This window comes from Ceratotherium simum, chromosome 11 (genome assembly GCF_057802395.1).
Source record: "Ceratotherium simum simum isolate JZ-2026a chromosome 11, ASM5780239v1, whole genome shotgun sequence".
Classification (NCBI taxonomy): domain Eukaryota; kingdom Metazoa; phylum Chordata; class Mammalia; order Perissodactyla; family Rhinocerotidae; genus Ceratotherium; species Ceratotherium simum.
Window position 1 is genome coordinate 34,926,209 of NC_141910.1, and position 23,221 is coordinate 34,949,429.

The following is a 23,221-nucleotide window of genomic DNA, read 5'->3' on the forward strand; positions in this document are numbered from 1 at the left end:
GGAAAGGAAAAGTAATCATAGTACATTATATGACTCAGCTACCAACAGCATTTGAGTAATCATAATAAAGTATGTAATGAACACTGACCTAATCAAAATTTTGATGTAACTAGTTTGAAGAGAAGACAGGAAAATAGAAAGTACATATGTGTATGTGAGTGGTAGGGAGGGGAAGGCAGATGAAACAGAGGCAAATCCTCATCTTCTAACGGTGAAGTCAATTGATAATGCCAACAGGAAAAGCAAACATAACATGCAATTTGAAACTATGGAGATAGATACCAAAACAGTGAAAGTGGTTTTCTCTTGGAGCATGAAAAGGGGGGTAGGATCAGGGGACTGTTTTTGTTTTGCCTTGTTTTGTTTTTTCTTTGTAATAGGTATTTTAGAACAGCTTGACTCAAACTAAGTTCATAACTTTGGTAAAAATACAGACATTTAATAAAAAAAGTTACAGACTCCATGTATTATCTCTCACTTGCTGCCCTGAGACAAGCCCAGGGCAAGATGGATAACATAGGACAGTATGATCACTTTGTTGTCTCACTAGCAGGCCGTTAAGTCCTCAAGGGCAGCCAGCATATCTGTTTATCCCAATCTCCTCAGCACTGAGCACACAGCCAAAGCCCGGCACATATTTGCTGAAGGAATGACCAAGTGGGTTAGCCAGATTTAGAGGTCAGTGCTCACCATCCTCACAAAGGTATGCATAATTGAAGTATTTACAGGTGAAATGACCCAATGTCTGAGAATTGCCTGAAATACTCCAGGAAAAGAAAGAAGTGTAGGAAAAAGATTGACAAGATTGGCAAAATGTGCATAATAAGTGATGGGACATAAGGGTTTCTACTAGTCTCTCTACTTTTGTGTATGTTAGAAAATTCCCTTAAAAACAGAAAAATAACAACACCATGGCACAAATATATTTAATTCAGAATTTGGTAGTTAGGAAGGTTTGTATAACAGGGAATAAGTAAAAAAAAAAAAACGAAGAAAGAAGAAGAAATGAAGAAGAAAAAAAGCACGTCAAAGGCCAACATTGTGCCAGGGCCATTAGCCCAAGAAGCTAACTAAAAGCCGACTGAAAACAGGGTTAAGGGGCATATGTCTTAATGAAAACACGGAAAGTTGAATGAAGTGCTGGAGTTACTGAGAAATTTAATATTTTATCCTTCAAATATATGGTAACTGCAGGAATAGAACTGAATGCCCTCAGTGTAAAAGGCTCACACTACAGTAGTGAATAATCCAGACTCTGGAATCAGACTAGCCTGGATTTGAATCCTGGCTCACATGTACTGGCTGTATGATCGTGGACAAGTTGCTTAGCCCCTCATAGCCTTAGTTTTCTGTCTGTAAAATGGGGATAGTAATAGCACCAGTGAGACACAGTTAATGGAGGTTTAAATGAAATAATACATGTCAAGTCTTACCCATGCCTGACTTACGGTCAATGGTTAACAACGATGGTTATTATATGCCTTGGGAAGGGATTCTGCCAAGAGAGCAACAATCCTAGCAGTTAAGTTAGAAGGAACAATTTTGCCAGGGAACAAACTGCACCCTCTACAGTCCTGTCCCTCAGCTGTCCCTCAGCCCTAGGAAACCTCCCAGGATGCACTGACCCTTACAGAATGGCCAAGCAGTCCACAAGTACACCTGTGGGTCTGTGGGGCCAGAGCCTTGCAGGGCACTAGGGGCGGCTGGTCGGGGAGCTCTGGCAGGTCACAGCTGGTGGGAGATACAAGTCTCAGCCACCAAAGCAGAGAGGGAAGCAATCCCAAGATTCATGTTGTCTCCAAGAGAAAAACAGGCCCATCACTCAGGAGAAGTGAAACTTTTCCTGATCCGGAGGTCTGAGGGTTTTCATAAAGGTGGAGGGAGAGTTCACTGGGGGGGTGGAAAGGAATGAGGAGAAAGTGAGTGAAGGTCAGCTGTACGTGTCTCCCATGTACACACTACTACTGGACCGTGCCCAGCAGGCGCTGAGGAGCCATGGTGAAGGCTTTCCATCAGGAAAATGGCTCTGCTGAGATAGGTTTTAGAAAATGGTCTGGTAAAACGGGTAGGAGGTCTGGAGTACAGGAAGACGAGATGTCTGGACAACAGGTAGCCAGGGCTCAATTCAAGAAGTAAGGAGAGGTTAGAATTGAGAGATACTGCAAAGGCAGGAAGATTCAATAAGACAAGATAACCACTGAGACGTGCGAGGCGAGGAGGAATCAGAGGTGACTCCTAGGTCTCCAGCTAAGTCACAACTAGGTGGAAGCTAGCTGTTCCTCCCTTGGTCTTCCCTCTCGGGCAAGTTTGTTCAGGCCAAAATCCTTAGCTTCATTTTTGACCCCTCTCTTTCTCTCACACTCCACATCCCGTCCAATCAACATTCATTCAACAAATAGTCACTGAATGCCAGGCAGGGCTCTAAGTTCAAGGACAGCAGTGAACAAACCAGATGAAGGCCTGCCTTCATGGAGCTCTATCTTCTGGAGGTGGAGACAAGCAATAAATAAGATAAATCCACAAAACATATTGTCGGTTGGATTAAGATAAGTAGAAGGAGTAAAATAAAGCAGAGAAGAGTAGTAGGAGTGTAGGCGGAAGGAGTTGCAATTTTGGATAAATCTGTCAGCAAATCCTATCGACTCCATCCTCAAAATAAATGCAGAAACAGACTTCACACAACATCCACTGCCACCAGCCGGTCCAGGCCGCCATCATGTCTCCACAGCCTCCTATTGTTGCAGTGGCCTTCTAACTGGTCTCTGCTTCTACCCTTGCTCCCCTACAATCAATTCTCAAGATAGCGGCCAACAGTTCCATTAAAACACAAGTCAGATGATGTCACTCTTTTGTTCAAAATCCTCCAAAAAAGGAATAGAAATAATAGACTAGAAATGCCAAAAGGGGTGTCACAGAACACGGAAATGCCAAGGCCTGGCAGGGGCTGGACACCCTGAGTTTATGGTGGAGTTGGTTGATGTTTCCATCACAGTGCCTGGGGGCCTAGGCACAGGTGCAGTGAGAACAGCTGGTTCAGTGACAGAGAATTGGAAATGAGCAGGTCACAGAAAACAGAAAGGGCAAAGGGGCTGGGGACTTGAAGGGCCAGGAAAAATGGGACTGAGCTGACTCACCCAGAGATCCCCAGGCAGGATCCAAACACTTTCCTTACTGTGAGGACTGGGCATCACAGCCAGAGTCTCTCTCTATGGCAGACAGCCGAGGACATGCGCAGAGGCCAAGGACTGCACAGGGGAGCTTTATTCAGGTGAACCAGAATAACGCATTTTGGAAGGTGACTAGCAACTGCCTAGAGAAGAGGCTCAAGGGAGATGGAGCTGCGGTGGGGAGGAAGGGCTTTCAGGAACATCTCAACTAATCTGAGGACTTGGACGGGGGGTGAAATGGGTCTGTGCAAGCAACTCACTCAGAAGAAGGGAGCAATATATTTAGGACCTTGGGAATGGGGGTGCTGGGAGAGACACCACTGAGGTATACATTGAAATGACACAATGTTTATGAAATAAACCCAGGGGAGCCTGAAAGGGCTCAGGGCCCTTGCTTGAAGGATGGTTACAGGTTCCTCTCAAGGCAAAACTCAAAGCCTTATAAAGGATTAACCATATGATTTATTCCAATTTGGGGAATTAGAAAGATTATATCTAAGTCAATTGGGATTTGGTAAATTGTGTAAAGCATACTTTAATAGGTTTCAGTTTCCTTTATCAAATTTTCATAGAGAGACTGAAAGTTTGATATAAGTACGAATTTATTGACATCAATTTCTTAAGCTATTATTCCAACACAGAGAGGATGCTGAAGAGCTGAAGACAATGATAATAAACCCACAAGATCTGAAGTTTGCAAGGCCCACTCCCTCCATGAGAGAGCGAGCGAGGGAATATATGAATAAGTCTTCAAAAAGAATCTGGAGACTGCTTTCAATTATAGCAAGAAGTAATGACAGTTTGACAATTTAAGCATTTTATCCAGAAACATATGTCTATTTCATAGATACCAAATCAATTACCATATAATTGAGTTTGAAAATATACAAAATATTTGTTGTTCTTACATACTGAAATTAAAACCTAATTTGAAAAAGTGCACAGTAAAAACAGCGTAAGGAAACCTACGATATCCATGGTATGTGTATTGTTTTCCATTTTACTGTCAACATCAAATTCTGTATTTGCCTTACTGGTTACAAATATATTTTAAATGTTTCAAGGCCATTTACAACACTGACTACTTTACTAGGTCCGACAACACTCCAGCTTCCTGAAGGCGGCCAGCACTGGACGTGGAGTCTCGGCCCTGCAGCAGCAGCAGCTCTGGAAAGAAGTCGCCCACCAGTATGTGTCAACTATCGACTCTTGTTCTTTTTAGAATTTCCCTGTGCAAAGAAAAATATCAACAATAAGAACAAAAACTTCTAGAAAAATCATTCACACAGTTTAGAGACCAAGCTGTCTGGAAGCCATATTTCACTTACGAAAACTTTAGCTTCCAAGAGGGAGAATAGCTGATAAGCTTGCATGGCTAACTTTTATTCGTAATCACAATTCAGTTTGTTAGTTTTAACTCTCCCCACTTTCTATGTCCGTGGACCTGGGGGCTGAGGAGAGCCAATAGAGAAAGAAAAGAAAGTTATCTTGGATTTATTAAACCTCAAACATTCATTTTGTTCCAAAGTCAAAGGAGTTTATAATTTCATGAAGCTGAAAAAAATTCTTTAGCCTAAACATGTTTCTGTGTTGTTTAAATAAGCACCTTTTAAAGGTCTTAATAGGTACTAATTTTGAATATGTGCCAAGTAACACCCCAATGGCAATGACTATCTGTCAAAAGAAGCTCAGATACTGGTTGAGAACCAGTTAGGGGAAGATGTCTTAACTGATTCCCAATTCCCTCACACATGGAGATCTGGGCTTTCCAGTTTTGTGTAACTTTCCTTCTTTCTGGAGAAGTTCACTTTTTAGGAAAACATTCTAATTACATTCTTATACTCAACTATTAGATACAAATACATTTTTTTCATGTAAGTGAGAAATGCTTGCAGAATACAAACATTAAGAGCAAGATAATAGCAAACCAATGGTTTCAGGATGTTTACTTAGTATCTAATGGAGACCATGTCAGCTCAGCCATAAGATGATGCTATAGCAATCTAAATTACTAATAAACGGGGGGGGGGGGGGGGGCAAAATATAGGGATCATAGAATGATCAAAGAAAGGTTAACAATATAAACTTCAAAGTAAAGAATAATCTCTGACTCAGTGTTTTTTTAAGGACAAGATTAAAAAGTTCTGAGAAGGCTTAAAAATTCCCTACTTCTAAAGTGGCTGCAATACAATTAATTACCTTCCTGACAATGAGCTTTGCTGTACTTGACGTTAACCCTTCTCAATTCAGAACCGAATGCCTCCTGAGCTCTGGAGTCTGAGAAGTTTCCCTATAATCACTGCTACTTCTTTTCAAATGCTAGCTGCTAAAGCAGGCTTTCTCATACCACTCACACTAATGTGTGTGCTTTCTACATGTGTTAGCTATTGCCCTGCTGGGATAGCAAGAGGCCAAAAGGGGTAAAGGAGGCGTTCTTCAAAAGGACCAACCTCCCATCCCCAACCTCCAAGCTCAAGTTTCCCAAAGCACAAATAACTGGAGAACCATAATCAGAACCACATTGGCTGGTTACAATCATCACGAGATGTCCCAGAAAAGCATCATGGACACTCTCTGAAGCAGCCAGACGCCAATCAATATCATAAAACTACACTGAGAAGCAAAATTATATAATGCAGATTCCAATGCATTAACATGATCTATTTTCCAAGGAGACACCAACGGAGCAGAATGCTGCTTTGCACCACCACTAGCAGATGCTAAAATAAAGCTCTGGTTTGTTCATCTCTATTACCTCCCCAGTGCTAGCACATAGCAGGAACTCAATGAACGCCTGCTGGATCAATAGGGGCAGCAGTGGATTTCAAAGCACGAGACTGGAGACAGTAAACCCAGGCTGGTGGTGGTACAGTACTGTCTGAGTTACCAGAATGTACCAAGCATCTGAGATGATGAATGGAATCAAGTCCCTGGCCTCCTGAAGCCCACCTTTCATGGTAAACGAGTATGTTTATTATTATTACAAAGAGACATGATACATAGATATGCATTTCAACATAAAAATACTACCAATATCTACTGACCACCGCCTGGACAAGCAGAGGCTTTACGGGAAATGAAATCAATGAAATTTTTGGAATTAAAAGGACAAGACATTCCTAGGTTATATGAATGTGTATGAGAATAAGTTTGCTAACGGTTATCCTTCAAAAGCAACATTTTAGATTCATATAAATAAAGAGTAATCCCCCTTATAAATAAACCCTCTAAGAGTCCCCCTAACTGATACAACAGTAGCAGAAAAGCCAAAAATGCCAAAAAGCAAGGGACACAGTATTAGGGTCTCAGAGGTCAGACCTTCTCTTAACTTATAACCCAAACAATCTTAATTTGACTTTGGATAAGAGGACAAGTGATATTAAGAAAAATGATTTATAAACACTTTAAATCTCTTAACCTTTTGCTCCTGAAATGCAGAACAATGAAATACCTTATATTAAATACATTATATATTAAATATTATGTTGCAGAGAGACTCCTCCCCCCCTCCATACCTTACTGGACATCTTGAGTGTGTCAATCTCTTCTCTCTGTTTAGATAACGTCTCATTCATGCTGCACAGGTGGTCACTCATCATACTTAACTGATCCTCATAACTCCTCTTGGTAGTTGTCAGTTCATCCTAAATGGCGAAAGAAAAGAGGAAAAAAAGAAATAAGAAAACTCAAAACCCCCTAGTCATACCACTCTAAAGCTTTTGTAATTTATAAAAAAAATTTTGCAAAAGCAACCTACCAATATGACCTATCTGATCAATTAACATGAAGGTTAAGCCACAGGCCCAACAAGAGAACAAAGCTAAAAGAAATGCGGAAAAAGTTTTTCTCAGCCTTCAAAATATGTTCTGAATTTCTTCATAAAAATGAGAGTTTTCTGGGCCGGCCTGGTGGCTTAGCGGTTAAGTGCACGCACTCCGCTACTGGCGCCCCGGGTTAGGATCCTGGGCGTGCACCGACGCACCACTTCTCCGGCGGTGATGAGGCCACGTCCCACATACAGCAACTAGAGGGATGTGCGGCTATGACATACAACTATCTACTGGGGCTTTGGGGGAAAAAAAAAAAGGAGGAGGATTGGCAATAGATGTTAGCTCAGAGCTGGTCTTCCTCAGCAAAAAGAAGAGAATTAGCATGGATGTTAGCTCAGGGCTTATCTTCCTCACACACACACACACAAAAATGAGAGTTTCCTTCTATGCCAGGTATAGAATTGTCACAAAAAACAAGAGGGCTACATGATCTTTCCAAATCCCCTCAGGTTTCCAAGCCTTTGGTGATGTGGGGAAGTCTGTCTCTGGCACAATCCCACCATCCCAACACCTCATGGCCCACGGCCCTCAGGGCAGGACCCTCCCTGGAAGAATTTGTCTCTCTTTCCATCTCTCACACACTCTGGCCTCTTAATATCTAATCCTGTGCTCTTAGCTAATCTGATAAACTAATCTGAAACTAGGAAGAAGTGCGTGGTGCTGTGCTAATGTACTTTTTCTTTGCCTGTAGCATGTTTATATTTAATAGAGGCTTTCTGGAAACGAGGCTTTAAAACAAAGCAGTAAGTAGGAATATTTTGCAGCCCTACCTTTCAGTTTAGGTCAGTTGTATGAATCAGTAAAGAGAAGGAACAGAGCACTGGGAATAGAATAAGCCCTACAGCCCCCCATGATGGAGAATAACAGGGAGGAGGAGAAAAAAGGAAGGACTATGGGTAAGTGTTATTTAAGGAAATGCTGACTACAAAACTATTTAAAATTAAAATCAAGTCAGAAAACAAACAATACAACCACTTTTTGCCTGACATCTTTAAAATGAGTTAGAAATAAAGTGGTTAGAAAAATGTATGTCTAGAGGTCAATGCCACTACTTAGAAAGGAAATGCTCACTTTGCTGCCCAAGAATTCTTAATGACATAAAAACATACTAATTTCAAAAACACATTAAAACTGCTAAGGTAACACTCATGAACTCACCTGAAGTCTGCTGATGTTCTGACTGGCGACTTTCATCTCTTCTGTCAGTGCCTCTTTAGACTTCTCAGCCAAGGCCAGTCTTTTAGAGAGTGCTCGGCACTGTTAAATCAGAAAACATCCCATTATCCCAGGCAGCATTTCCCAAAGGCAAATTTACCAGAAAACAATCCCCAAAGCCAAAAGCCTGTCTTCCCTCTCTCCCTTCCTCCACAAATATCTCTTGAATACCTACAAGCCTTGTCCCACACATTAGCGTACACATAAGGAAGACATGGTCTCCACTCTCATCATTTTAACAAGGAAAAAAAAAAGTCTACTAACCCAAACTCATCATTATTTTTTTTTCCTAGCTCTAGCCTGATGACCAGCAGTTACAAAAACATAAGTTTTCACATTTACCCAGGATTCATTTACACTCACTCCGAATGAGAAAGGAAATGGTTATTTCAAAAGTTAGCAGTGGCTTCTGACCATGCAACATGGATCCTAAGATACTTTTCTGGTGTTTTAAGTCCTTTATTAGAGACCACATTCATCACAGGAACGATTAGAGCTTGACAGTCCTACTCTACAGATTATGCTCTCTCTACAAGAAAAAAAAGTAAGTGTAGGACTATGAAGCTTCCAGCTGCTTTCTCTGGGGGTTCCACCAAACCTTGACCATACGGAGACAGAGTAGATCAAGAACAAAAAAGAAAAATTCTATTTCACACTGTTGTTCAAAGAGGGTATGCCATTAAAAGGATCACTAAACTTTCTGATAAGGCCATGAGACTGACAAGGAGGATCCGTTGAGACATATGTGAATGCTGTGTTGACATCAGAGGCTCAGAGTAACCATTCCAGTAAAGCTGTACAGGGGGTCACCACTTCCTGTTTACAGACAAGGAAAAACTAGGACAACTTATAAATTCTTGCATCACAATTGTGCTGAAGACATTTACTAAGATAAGCAAATCTCTTGGAAATAAAACAGCCTCAAAAAATCCCCTGTTGCTCATTTCATTCCTCACAAGAGAATTTCAGGAAAGTTCAGCCAACCAAATCAACTACCCTCGATTAACCAAACATCTACTGTGTGTTCAGCACTGAACCTGAAAAAGAGGGAGAGAGTTTATAAGGCATGGGTCCTCATGAAGAGGACAGTCAAGTCTGGGGCATAACTCAGAAGGCAGTTAGGGATCCAAACAAGTACACGATTCTGTGCTGCACCGCGGGGCTCAGATGACACGTACCACAGCGGTTGCACTGCAGGTCATCCTGGCTGTCCCCCCATTCTCTACAGCCCAACGAGCTGTCACTGTCAATCAACTATCAAACACGTAAGCAATGGCTGCTTGTGAACAACGCTGAGCTGGTCACATCATTTATCTTAGCAGGGAAGAAGCAGCAAAGCTTCTAGCAACTGGCCTCCTCTCAACCCCTCCATCTCCCAGTACAGGAGGAGACCACAAAGTCAGGTCCCAGTAAGTGTGTTGTCTTTTCTTTTTCAATTTCTTCAACAATTTTAAGCATTATAATTCTCCATCTGCCATCTATAACTGACCTTTTCATATAAAGTTTCAAATCAGAGACCATACAGGTATTCTTAAACGTTGGGCGATATCCATTCTATCTTATCATTTGTTTCTTACTCTTTGATAGCTGTACTTTCTTCCTCCATTTTCTCCCCTTCTAATCTATGAATTACGTATAATTTAATTGATTATCTTGCATAGTGTTTTTCTAATTCTCTTAAGAAAATGAATTGTTTCGTGAAGGAAGAAGAAAATGTAACAAAAAGTAAGATTTTATATCTTTTAAAAGTCGAAAAAGGTTAATTTTTCATTTTATCATTTACAGGAATTCATTTTCACAAACTGTCATTTAGAGACTTTTTTTTTTTTAAAAAAAAGGCATATTTTGCTTTCTCATTTCCCTACATGAAAATTCCTTGACTTATGAATGTCTACCTGTCTATAACTCTCTAAAACAAGTATGTAATTTGTAATAATAATGCTCCAAAACATATGTTATGTGACCACAGGAAAGGCTACCTATTAGTCTCTCAACATCTTTCAATAACTTGGAAATGACAAATCGGTCCTATATTTATTGAAATGAAGATTTTTAGTTGGTATATAGATCAATCAATATGAGCTCCAAACAAATTCATATGCACGCACAGATACTGACTTCTCTCTTCTAGTGAATAGCACGAGACCAGGACAGTGACCTAATTCCTAAAGGGGTTAGGAAAAAACCACTAAATCTAATTAACTCTCCACTCACCTCAGCATAAAAATGCACTGACTTACTGTCAGCCAGTTGCAGTTGAGATGTCAGTTCCACTATCCTCGCCATGTAGTGATTTTTAATTAAGTCTTCACGAGATTCCACATCTGGAATCTAAATAGACACACATAACTAAATAAATAAATGCTAGTAAGATGAAGCAGTTCCAGAAAACAACATTAACATCACTTTAGAAAAAAGAAAGACAACATTTTGTACATTTTCATTTGAAATTGGATGGGAAATCATAGTTTTCCTACCCCTTTAAGAAACCTCAGACAGGCAGGTAAATGTATATTCCAAATTTCTTTTATTCAGCATCCTGCCCATCTCAGAGTGAAGCTGTGGCTTTAAGAGAACAGAGCAGACGTGAAGTACTAGGAAGTACCACTGGGGCCATGTCCCTCTGTCTTGCTTTTTTTTTTTTTTTTTTTTAAAGATTTTATTTATTTATTTTTCCCCCAAAGCCCCAGTACATAGTTGTCTGTCATAGCTGCACATCCTTCTAGTTGCTGTATGTGGGATGCGGCCTCAGCATGGCTGGAGGAGTGTCTCGGTGCGCACCCGGGATCCGAACCCGGGCCGCCGGCAGCGGAGAGCACGCACTTAACCGCTAAGCCACGGGGCCGGCCCTCTCCGTCTTGCTTTTATTAGCCACAAATCTGACTTTCAAAATCTCCATCTGTCTGACTCCTGTGTCCTCCTCTGATTAGAAGAGGGCAGAGGAAAAGGGAGCATTTACTGGAACCCCTAAAATCTGAACATTCTTTTTGCCCTAAATTATCTTAAGAGAGCTCTAATGCTCTTAAACATACTAACAAATTAAACTATTTCTGTAATGAACAGTTTATGACCCTTGTGCCAGACTAGTATTTCTTCTAGTTACTCTAGCAATGACACACTATTGAGTTTAGTTTAAAAATATATGCAGAAATTCAAGATTACCTAAAGTGTAAGGCCAATAAAGACTCAAAAAATTTACCAACCTACTTGAACTATATTTACCAGCTCGCCATACTGAGTGGTAAACTGAATGACTTCAGTGTTCTCTGAATGTTTATAAAATTACATCTTATAATATTTCAAAACTCAAATGTGCAAACCTATCTGACAAGCCAAATCCAACCTGGGTTCACTCACTCGAGGGCTGGAAAGAACTAGCAAGCACACTGTTCGTCAAGGCCCTGAAAAGCCCTGCTTTCCCAGCCTGCCCACTGGGAGGGCTAACGGCTCTCAGCCTCACGCGGCATGCCAGCGAGCTGATTGCCGAGCTCACGCCACACCTTGTCAAACTGCCAAGTCAGGTTATTCAACAAGGCAATTATAAAAACAGGCTATAATTTGTTGGTGACAGTTAAAATAGAACCAGAGAGAAAAGCAACATGGATCCACTGATGGAGGGGGAAAACACTGGCTCCACATTGCTAGAATTGTCCGAAAACACAATTAGACTTTTGCAGGACTTTGTTAACAAACGTGCAGCCAGATATTTACTAACAAACAACATGATGCCAAGCACACATTACCTCACTGTCAGATGTCCTGGTTAAAATCCCAATCTAGAACATAACGGAAAAAAATCTTTAGAACAGACTGTTTACACTTCAAACACAATAGTTTAAACACTTGTAATATTTTCTCTTCTCAGTTCATACTGTTTTTTTTAGCCTGACAAGTTTTTTGTCCAGTGCAGTGGCCCTCTTCTGATTCCTGTTTTGTTTTGTTTCTTTTTTTGGTGAGGAAGATTGTCACTGAGCTAACATCTGTGTCAGCCTTCCTCTATTTTGTATTCAGGACACTGCCACAGCATGGCTTGATGAGTGGTGTGTAGGTCCACGCCTGGGATTGGAACCCGTGAACCCCGGGCCACTGAGGCGGAGCATGCGAACTTAACTACTACACCACCGGGCTGGCCCCTCTGTTCATACTGTTTTAAAGCTCACCAGGAGTGGAGTAATAGAAGAGCACCCTCTGATGGTCTTTTACTACAAGAAAGCGGTACCTGCGGATGGTAACTACATTCGCTATTTCTGCCATGAGGCAGTAATGGATAATGGCCATCACTATTTCCTCTATCAAAATGCTGTTAACCATTTTCACTGAAATCCAACAAATTGTCTGGGGAGAGAGAGGAAGAACAGCTTTTGACGCATCTTGTCATTTCCACACCTATTTCCAAAGCAGTAGACATGAAGGGGTAAAGATAGTTTTATAGTGACCATAATAACTAATAACCAAGCATTCCAAACAGAATACACAAATAAATACTTTGGCTGAAAATTCAAAAAGAGATAGAAGAAATATACCTTTGATACAATGTTATTATGACATTAGTAAGTATGAATTTCAGATTTAAATTAATGAAAAAGAATATAATTTTAGACACATTAAAGGCTGTCAGGTTTTTAAAGCTTGCCTTTGTGGATTAAGATTTCAAAAATCTTAATGAATCCTGAAATCTTTCATGAATACTGATTTCAGAATTGTTCAAGGTGGCTGGGCACAACAACTTAAAAAAACTATCGGAAACTCAGTTTCAATGGACTCTGTTAATCAGAGATGATGCCCCATAAACAGTTTTCACAGATTCTAAAAAGTATCCTCAAGAGTATTACTCTGAACAGTGAGCAGTATATCAACTGAATGTGTGCTAATGAATGTTATGCCCACCTAAGCTGTAAAAGAATCTTTCATAAGACTTTTTTTGTAGAAGAGCCATAATTTTCTACTCAATGAAGCAGGAGTAGCAATTAGTCTTGCTCTTTCAGTTAAAAACTGTTTACAGTAACATGGCCATCATTTGATTTTATATATTCAAACATGACTACATTTGGCATCTATTCTGCCTCCCCACCCTCACCTCACTTCTGGGTTACGGTTTGAGAATGTGGGACAGCACACAGCTCCTCTGTACAGATGTCTATCCAAGCTCTTCTTTCATTACATTGAAAGCAACTAAGGGAGGGAATAGATTCCACTATAGAGATTAGACTGTGAAAATGAAAGGAGGCCGAGCACGTCTTGGGTCTCTGATCCCGACCATCAAAGACAATGCCCGAAACGGGGGTTCACGGAAAACGTGGCAAATGTGGCATTTCAACTATACTTTAAATGAGAAGGGATAAAAAGAAAGGCTGAAAAGTGCAAACATCAAGAAGGCAGAAAATGCCATCTCTTTTTATCTCTATTGTCTCCAGGTCATTTTTGGCAAGAATCTACTGTGTGTAGAAGGGAAGGAGAGTTATGTGGTGAGACCCTTCTCTCAGCCTGAAATACTCTTCTCCTGCCTTAGACTGCTGCTCACTTTTGAAACACACTCATGGTACCTCTTCTATGATGTCCTCCTCGAGCCCTCCAGGGACCTTCTCTGAGATCCCACAGCACTCTGTACAGGGGTCACTATAGGATCATCCTGTGAGCATGGTGTCCATTCAAACTCTGAGAAGTTTGGTTTATGTTTTTCGCTGTTCTAAAAATTTTAATTCTTTTTCTTCCTCCCCTATATTTTATTACAAAAATTTTCAAACATACAGAAAGTTGGGGAAAAAATACAATAAACATCTGTATATCCACAATCTACATTCAATACTTAACATTTTGCTACATTTGCTTTATTTATCTGTATGTATACATTTTTTCTGAACAATCTGAAAGTAAACTGTAGACATTATGATACCTCACCCTAAGTACTTTGGCATTTATTGCCAAAAATTAAGATATTCTCCTAAATAATCAGAATACCATTATCACACCTAGGAAAATTAACAATAATCCAAGTTTCTGACCCTGTTAAGGTGCAATAAGGTCTGTATACGTCTTGAAAATAAAAGTTGGCTTGTATATTTTACCACCAGGTATGTTCTGAATCAGATGCAAGGTAAATATGAGAAGAACCATGACTTGCTCTTCAATAGCATCAGTGAGCTACAGGGATAAAGTCGCATGCCTTAGGACAAGACCTTCAAGAAGTGCTATGGCTCTCCTCAAGTTCCTTGAGAAGTGCTTGGAAAAATACACCTAACGAGACCCTTCTGATTATGAGAGGTTTGTTTTTCCTTCCTGATTTCTCTTTTCCTAGATTTTCTAATTTTTTTTTACAGTGGGCCAACTATAATTAGAAAACTTTTCTCAAAGTACTTTGAATTCTATAACTCCAATGGAGATGTTTCTTCACCTTCTAAGTCACTACAGTTAAATATAAAGTTGCAAGATAACCTGCCAGTATACTGCCTTACGAGATATAATTAGCCTGATGGGTTTCTTGTATTATATGTATGTCATAAAGCTTTATACTACCTAGGAATATACCACATAATTGGTTAAAAATGGTATTTGTGGTCATTTCTATAAAAAGTTAGGCATTTAGCCCTTGGTCAGAAAAATAATCCCATATTATAAATGCTTTTAAGGAAAAACAGAATCATCTTTAATTTGACTTACTATATCTCCTCCAGGAACACAGCCCTCAGGGGAAGGGTACTCAGATAAAATCAAAAGGAATTTAATGGAGTTGCTTCTCCCCGCCCCGCCCCAAAGCCCCAGTAGATAGTTGTATGTCATAGTTGCACATCCTTCTAGTTGCTGTATGTGGGACTCGGCCTCAGCATGGCCAGAGAAGCGGCGCATCGGTGCACGCTCAGGATCTGAACCCGGGCCGCCAGTAGTGGAGCACACGCACTTAACTGCTAAGCCACGGGGCCGGCCCTGGAGATGCTTTTTGAAGGAGGCATCCTGCTTACCAACCTGCTTTTTCTAGAGCACGTGGATTATTCCTGTTATAAACTGATGTGTAATTTAGATGCTTAACATTGAACACTAGGTTAGATCCTCACCAATTAGCAGTGAAAAAAGAAGACACTTACCAGACTGGTGCTGTGGATGGGCTCCAGCACAGACTTGGCTGAGGCTTCCTCCTGGCCCACAGCATTCAGCACGGTGGCGTTTTCCTGGGCCAGCCCAACCACTTGCCCACCACTTGTACTCTTCAGCTTGTCTGCAATTCGCTGGTTTTCTTTTTCCAGCTTGATTTTGGCTAATTGTGCTTCCAACATCCAATGTTCTTTTTCCTGCTCCAGTTTAGAAATCTTCTCCAAACTCTGCTGAACCTTGAAAGCAACAGAGAGTTCTGCACCTTAGAGGATGATGCAGACAGAACTTAGCGGCCAAAAAATACTTTACAGAATATAAACCAAAAGTACTTCACAGAAGTGAAAACGAAAAAGCTTGACCCTGGAATAGGGAAAGATTTATTAAATGGGATATAAAAAGCATAACCACATATTGAGAAATTGACCTACAGTAAAATCAAAAATCTCTATTCATGGTATCATTAAAAGAGTGAAAAGGAAAGCCATAAAATGGAAGAAGAAGCCTGTATCCAACAGAAGACTAATATCCAGAACATTCTCTACAAATGAATAAGAAAAAGATAGACAACCCAATAGGGAAATAGAAAAAAACAAAAAAAGAAGAAGACTTGAACAGGCACTTGAACAAGACTATAAACATAAAAAGAAAGGTACTCAATGTCGCTATTTATCAAGGAAAAGCAATTTAAAACCCACCCAAACGACTAAAATAAAAAAGAAAGTACAAAGGTGGGCATGTTTGTGGAGCAACTGGAACTATCATATAGTGCTGAGAGGAGTGGAATTTGGGACAAACACTTGGAAAAACTATTTGGCAGGATCTTTTAAAACTGAGCATATCATATCCTATGACCCAGCAATTCCACTTCCAGGTATATACCCAGTAGAAATGCATGCATGTTTACCAAGACATGGTAAATAAGAATAAATAAGAATGCTCATAACAGCACTAGGATAGCCAAACACTTGAAACTACCCAAATCCTCATAAGCAGTAAGAATGGATAAATAATGTATATTCACACAATACACTACTCAACTGCAATGAAAACAGATTACGACTACATATAAATGGATGAATATTACAAATATAATGTTGAATGAAAGAAGCCAGGCCTGAAAGAGTATATACTGCCTAACCTCATTTAATAAAAAGTTCAGTATCAGGCAACAAAACTAATCTATAGTGTTAGAATGCAGGATAGTGGTTCTCTCGGGGGGAGAGGAGAGTAGTAACTGGAAAGGGGCATGAGGAAGGCTTCTGGGGGCCCAATAATTGTTTTAAAGGTATACATTACATAAAAAAATGTTCTTTTTGGGGCCGGCCCCATGGGTTAGCGGTTAAGTGCGCGCGCTCCGCTGCTGGCGGCCTGGGTTTGGATCCCAGGCGTGCACCGACACACCACTTGTCCGGCCATGCTGAGACAGCGTCCCACATACAGCAACTAGAAGGATGTGCAACTATGACATGCAACTGTCTACTAGGGCTTTGGGGAGAAAAAGGGGGGAAAAAGGAGGAGGATTGGCATGGATGTTAGCTCAGGGCTGATCTTCCTCACAAAAAAAAAAAAATGTTCTTTTTTTTAAAATTTTATCTCAGTGCTCGTTACACTACTGTGTTTACTTATGAAAATTCATTGGGCTATATATTAATGATTTGAATATTTTTCCTTAAGTATGCTATACTTCAATAAGAAGTTAAAAAAACTAATGCTCAGGGCAAATAAAAGCTTGAGAATTACATAAAAATAAAATCTTACAGTGAATTCCAAATGCTTTACTATCATTGTTGAGTAATTACCATGTACCACACACTGTTCATGGTACTTTCCTCTCATTATCCCACTGAAGCCTCCTAATAATCCTACAATCCTCAAATCTCAAAGAAGAGAACTAAAGCTCCCAGCAGCTCAACCACCTGCTATGCTAGCAAATGGCAAAACCAAGACCTGGGACCCCATCTGTCTAGCTCACAAGTCTGACTCTTTTCACTATATCACACTGCCTCGCATTGGCTTAATTCCTTACACAACCCTGAAAGGTAGATGTTATCCTCACCATAGAGAGGCAGCAAGTGAGACCCAGAGTGTTTATCAGACTAGCCTGCAGCTGGTCCATGGCAGGGGGGGAAAAGCAATAGCTTTGAAGTCAGACAATTCTGCCACTTACTAGCTACTTAGGGTAAAACCTGCTTAATTTGTTTGAGCCTTACTTTCCTCACATAAAATAAGAAGAAAATCCAAAATCAATTTTTAAGGTATTCCACATTTTATTGTTTATCTCAGGAATTTTGTTTTTCAGGAATTATTCTGTGGATTAAATTTTTAGTTCCAACATCCTAGTACATTAATGTCAAAAAGATAAGTGATATGTGTCCAATGAAAATAAGATGAGCACGGACAAAATATTGTCTCAGATGAATTTATTTGTGTTCTCCTTCAAATAAATATTTCTAAAACTAAAAGCAAGCCAGGTGTTGAAGTGAATAAATCTCTGACAAAAGCTAAACTGGTGTCAGTTTGTACCAATTTCTGAAAAAGATAGTACCCCCTACCACCACCTGCCCCCCAAATTCAATTGACCAATTGAATATTAGAAATTTTTCATTCCTGCTCATTTAAGAAATAAAAATAACTCACTGAGTCTTTAGCCCCTCCCCCTTTTTTGCCTTGTTATTTCAGATATTTAAATCTAGTGCCTAAAGGGGAATTAATTAATCATCATGGCCAAAGTGTGTTGATATTACTTTAGTGGCAATTATAACACCAACTGAATCAAAAGGACTTATTTAGAGTATCAATACATGTTTTTGAATGAATTACGTTTATGGTGCTTTTTAGCATGTGTTAAATAATTAATTTTACACGTTTACTTATATAGCCTTTTAAATCACTCCACGTATGTTAAAACCCTTCTCCAGGGGATTTAACATTTATGCTCTTTAACAGTACCGTGATTCTCCAGAGGCCATACCTGCTGTGCAAGCCCTTCTCGACTTTCAGTAGAGCTGAGAAGGACCCGGCGGTTTGCCAGTGCTTCTTCATAAGGCACAGACTCCAAGAGGGGCTATGGAAAAAGCATCATAAGAATTAAAGAAAAAGATCGTGTCATTCCCCTGATCCTACACACGCAAATAAGAATGCTAAATGGAGTTCAATAATAAATTCAGATGTATGCCAACATAGACTCTTTCCTTTAATATATGTGAAAAGGAACTTTTTTAAAAGAAAAATAATGAAGAGGGACTTGTTATTCCAGTTATAAGCTACACTAAAACCATATGGACTTGCACCAAAATAGACAGATGAAAGAAGAAGACAGAAAAACTAGAAACAGACAAAAACATACACAAAAATGTATTATGTGATGAATGTTGCATTTTTTAAGTCAATGGAGAAAGGATAAACTGGATAAATGGTGTAAAGATAACCAGCTAATAATTTAGAAAAATAACTATTTAGATCCTTATTTCACACTTTATTTATTTTTTTCCCCCCGAGCCCCAGTAGATAGTTGTATGTCATAGTTGCACAGCCTTCTAGTTGCTGTATGTGGGACGCGGCCTCAGCATGGCTGGAGAAGCGGTGCCTCGGTGCGCGCCCAGATCCGAACCCAGATCCGAACCCAGGCCGCCACCAGGGGAGTGCGAGCACTTAACCACTAAGCCACGGGGCCAGCCCATTATTTCACACTTTATATCAGAATAAAAAAATTCAAGATGGATTAAAGATTTGAAGCTAAAAATTTAGAACACAAAAATACTGGAAAAAATATATGTGAACCTTTCTATAATCTTGGAAAGTATCCCAGCCTACAAATCACCACCATAAAGAAAAAGACTAGAGGCGGAGTCAAGATGGTGGCGTAGGCAGACTCTGAACTCACCTCCTCCCGTCGACACAGCCAATTTACAACTACTCGTGGAAAAATTACCCCTGAGACAGAACTGAAAACTGGATAAGAGGAACTCCTGCAACAACGGACAATCCTAACTGGGGTAGAAGAGGCAGAGACTCCCTTCCGGAGAGGAAAAACGCTGCCTTCACAAGCCGCCAGCTTCACGGCCGCCGGGAGCAGCTCACAGATACGCACCCTCCCTGGAGGCGCGGGGTCCTGAGCCGGGGAGCGCCCCCGCTGTGGGCATTTTGTGGACCCAGCACAATCGACACCAGGGGCATAATATCTGACTTTGCTGCTACTAAAGCATTGAGTAGCACCCCCAGAAAACCCGGTTCACAAAGAAACTAAAACTGGCTCTTAAAGGGCCCGCGCACAAACTCACCCGTTTCAGAGAGCATCCTAAAATCACCAGAAAGAAAGGTGCACAGTGCTTTGGTGACAAGAGACTCACCTAATAGGCCCTGAGTGCATCTCGGTGAGGGGTGAGACCTCTCCAGGGACTGGGACATTGGCGGCGGCCATTGTTGTGGCCTGGTGTGGGCGTGCTGACACAGACACCATTGGAGTTCTCCCTGAGGCCTGCTACCCCAGGGTCTGCTCCACCCGCTAGAGCACCGATTTAATCCAGCTCAGCCAGGACAGGCAGCCCACCCTAGAGACTGGCCCCACCCAACAACAAGCCCTCAGGCAACGTGTGGGCCTGCATAGATTCGTGACTGGATTCTCTGCAGCCTGGCAACTGAGCCGACTTGAGCAGGGCAGGGTGTGCACAAGGAGCGGTTGGAGAGTGTGGGGCGGTGGCGGAGCGTGTGGGGCTCCCGCCGTGGAGAGACTGGGTCCACTTGGGGAGGTCAGGGAGCTCACACGGGGCAGGACTGTGTTGACTGTGTGTGTGGACCTGTGGGCGGCAGGGCTTGTCAGCTGCAGAAGACTTGTGCTTCTCAAAGACCCACATAGGAGGTTTGCCCCACCTTCCAAAGCCTGAAACAATCGGGTGCTCCTGTGCCTGAGGCCAGCCCCACCCAGCTGCAATCCTCAGAGAGCTGACAAGAGACATAATAGGCTAGAGGCTTACTGCAATTGTAAGGCCCTGAGCCTAACAACCTGCCATGCTGGGGGCCTACTCAGTTAAAAGAAATACTGCAACACACATGTGGTATTAGAACTTACAGCCAACTGTGCTGGGGTGCCCCACACCTGATAAAGAGACCGAAGGGCCCACAACAACTACAAGCAGCTGAGCATTACAACAGCTGGCCAGGAGCATAACTCAGCCTCCCTGGGCGCCTATAGGGAGAGCTAACAGGCCACAATAGAAGGACACACGTAGCCCACATAGGGGCCACCCCTGGAACATTGAGAACTGAGGGAAGCACACTGGAAGCCTCCTAAGGCATCACTTACATAAGGTCACCTATCCAAGAGCAGGAGATGTAGCTGACCTACATAATATGTAGACACAAGCACAGGGAAAGAGGCAAAATGAGGAGGCAAAAGAATACATTCCAAATAAGGGAACAGGACAAAACCCCAGAAAAGGAACTAAGTGAAACAGAAATGAGCAACCTATCCGACAGAGAGTTCAAACTAAGAGTGTTAAGGATGCTCACTGATCTGGGGAGAAGAATAGATGAACTCAGTGAGAATGTCAACAAAGAAATGGAAGATATAAAAAAGAACCAATCAGAAATGAAGAATACAATACTGGAAATGAAAAATTCACTAGAGGGACTCAAAAGCAGAGTAGAGGATACAGAAGAACGGATCTGTGAGCTGGAAGAAAGACTAGAAGAAATTACCCAAGGTGAACAGGTAAAAGAGAAAAGAATTAAAAAGAGTGAGGACAGTCTAAGGGACCTCTGGGACAACATCAAGCGCACTAACATCCGTGTTATAGGTGTCCCGGAAGGAGAAGAGCGAGACAAGGGGGCAGAGAATCTATTTCAAGAAATAATAGATGAAAACTTCCCTAACCTAAGGAAGGAAACAGGCATCCAGGTACAGGAAGCACAGAGAGCCCCAAACAAGATAAACCCAAAGAGGCCCACACCAAGACACATCATAATCAAAATGTCCAGAATTAAAGATAAAGAGAGAATCCTAAAAGCTGCAAGAGAATGTCAAGTTACGTACAAAGGAAACCCCATAAGGCTATCAGCTGACTTCTCAGCAGAAACCTTACAGGCTAGAAGAGAGTGGCACGATATATTTAAAGTGCTAAAAGGAAAAAACTTACAGCCAAGAATACTCTACCCAGCAAGGTCATCGTTCAAAATGGAAGGAGAGATCAAAATTTTCCCAGATAAGCAAAAATTAAAGGAGTTTGTCACCAAGAAACCAGTGCTACAAGAAATGTTAAAGGGACTGATTTAAGGGGAAAAGAGAAGATCACAAATAGGAAAAATTATCTATTTCCATGATTAGAATGTAATGGATACAAATGCACAAAAAAGAGGTTAGATATGATATTAAAAACATAAAAGGAGGGAGGAGGGGAGTTAAAGAGTACAGCTTTCAGACAGAGGTCAAACTAAAGTGACCATCAATTCTGTAAAGAAGTAAGGAACAGAGAAGGTCTACTAAAACACTGAGGAAAAAAAAAAAAAACAGTTAAAAAATGGCAGTAAGTACATACTTATCAATAGCTACTTTAAACGTCAACGGACTAAATGCTCCCATTAAAAGGCATAGGGTGGCTGACTGGATAAAAAAACAAGACCCATATATATGCTGCATACAAGAGACACACTTCAGACCTAAAGACACTCACAAACTGAAAGTGAAGGGATGGAAAAAGATACTCCACGCAAATGGCAATGAAAAGAAAGCTGGGGTAGCAGTACTCATATCAGACAAAATAGACTTTAAAACAAAAACTGTAAAAAGACACAAAGAAGGGCATTACATAATGATCAAGGGAACAATCCAACAAGAGGATGTAACACTTGTAAATATCTACGCACCCAATGTAGGTGCACCTAAATATATAAAGCAATTATTAACAGACATAAAAACGGAAATAGACTGTAACACAATAATAGTAGGGGACTTTAACACTCCACTTACACCAACGGATAGATCATCCAAACAGAAGATCAATAAGGAAACATTGGCCTTAAATGACACACTAGAACAGATGGACCTAGTAGATATATACAGAGCATTCCATCCAAAAACCGAAGAATACACGTTCTTTTCAAATGCACATGGAACATTCTCCAGGATTGATCACATATTAGGCCACAAAACAAGTCTCCATAAATTTAAGAAGATTGAAATAATACCAAGCATCTTTTCTGACCACAACGGTATGAAACTAGAAATCAACTATAGGAAGAAAATCAGAAAAGCCACAAATACATGGAGATTAAACAAAATGCTACTGAACAACGACTGGGTTAACGAAGAAATCAAAGAAGAAATCAAAAAATACCTGGAGACAAATGAAAATGAAAATACGACATGCCAGAATTTATGGGATACAGCAAAAGCGATTCTAAGAGGGAAGTTTATAGCAATACAGGCCTATCTCAACAAACAAGAAAAATCTCAAATAAACAATCTAACAATGCACCTAAAGGAACTGGAAAAAGAAGAACAAACAAAGCCCAAAATCAGTAGAAGAAGGGAAATAATAAAAATCAGAGCAGAAATAGATGAACTAGAGACCAAAAAAACAATAGAAAAAATTAATAAAACCAAGAGCTGGTTCTTTGAAAAGATCAACAAAATTGACAAACCTTTAGCTAGACTCACCAAGAAAAAAGAGAGAAGGCACAAATAAGTAAAATCAGAAATGAAAGAGGAGAGGTTACAACAGACACCTCAGAAATACAAAAGATTATAAGAGAATACTATGAAAAGCTATATGCCAACCAATTCGACAATCTGGAAGAAATGGATAAATTCTTAGAATCATACAACCTTCCAAAACTGGATCAAGAAGAAGTAGAGAATTTGAATAGACCAATCACCAGTAAGGAGATCGAAACAGTAATCAAAAACCTCCCCAAAAATAAAAGTCC

General features: G+C 40.6%; 1 protein-coding gene across 4 annotated transcripts in view; it reads right to left on the reverse strand.

The window, feature by feature from the left end:
• Positions 1 to 3,751: 3,751 nt before the first annotated feature.
• The window catches only part of PPP1R21 (protein phosphatase 1 regulatory subunit 21), a 66,810-nt gene continuing 47,340 nt past the window's right edge, over positions 3,752 to 23,221 (reverse strand). For 2 of the 4 annotated variants that reach the window (XM_004436664.3, XM_087436801.1), the window contains exons 16-22: positions 18,270 to 18,362; positions 15,292 to 15,534; positions 11,956 to 11,988; positions 10,427 to 10,543; positions 8,156 to 8,254; positions 6,683 to 6,811; positions 3,752 to 4,396 (exon numbers count right to left, since the gene is read on the reverse strand). In XM_004436664.3, the coding sequence (XP_004436721.1) occupies positions 4,367 to 4,396; positions 6,683 to 6,811; positions 8,156 to 8,254; positions 10,427 to 10,543; positions 11,956 to 11,988; positions 15,292 to 15,534; positions 18,270 to 18,362 (744 nt within the window). In that variant the 3' untranslated portion in view covers positions 3,752 to 4,366. The remainder of the gene's footprint in view (positions 4,397 to 6,682; positions 6,812 to 8,155; positions 8,255 to 10,426; positions 10,544 to 11,955; positions 11,989 to 15,291; positions 15,535 to 18,269; positions 18,363 to 23,221) is intronic. The other 2 variants (XM_087436804.1, XM_087436802.1) reach the window with 1 other exon arrangement.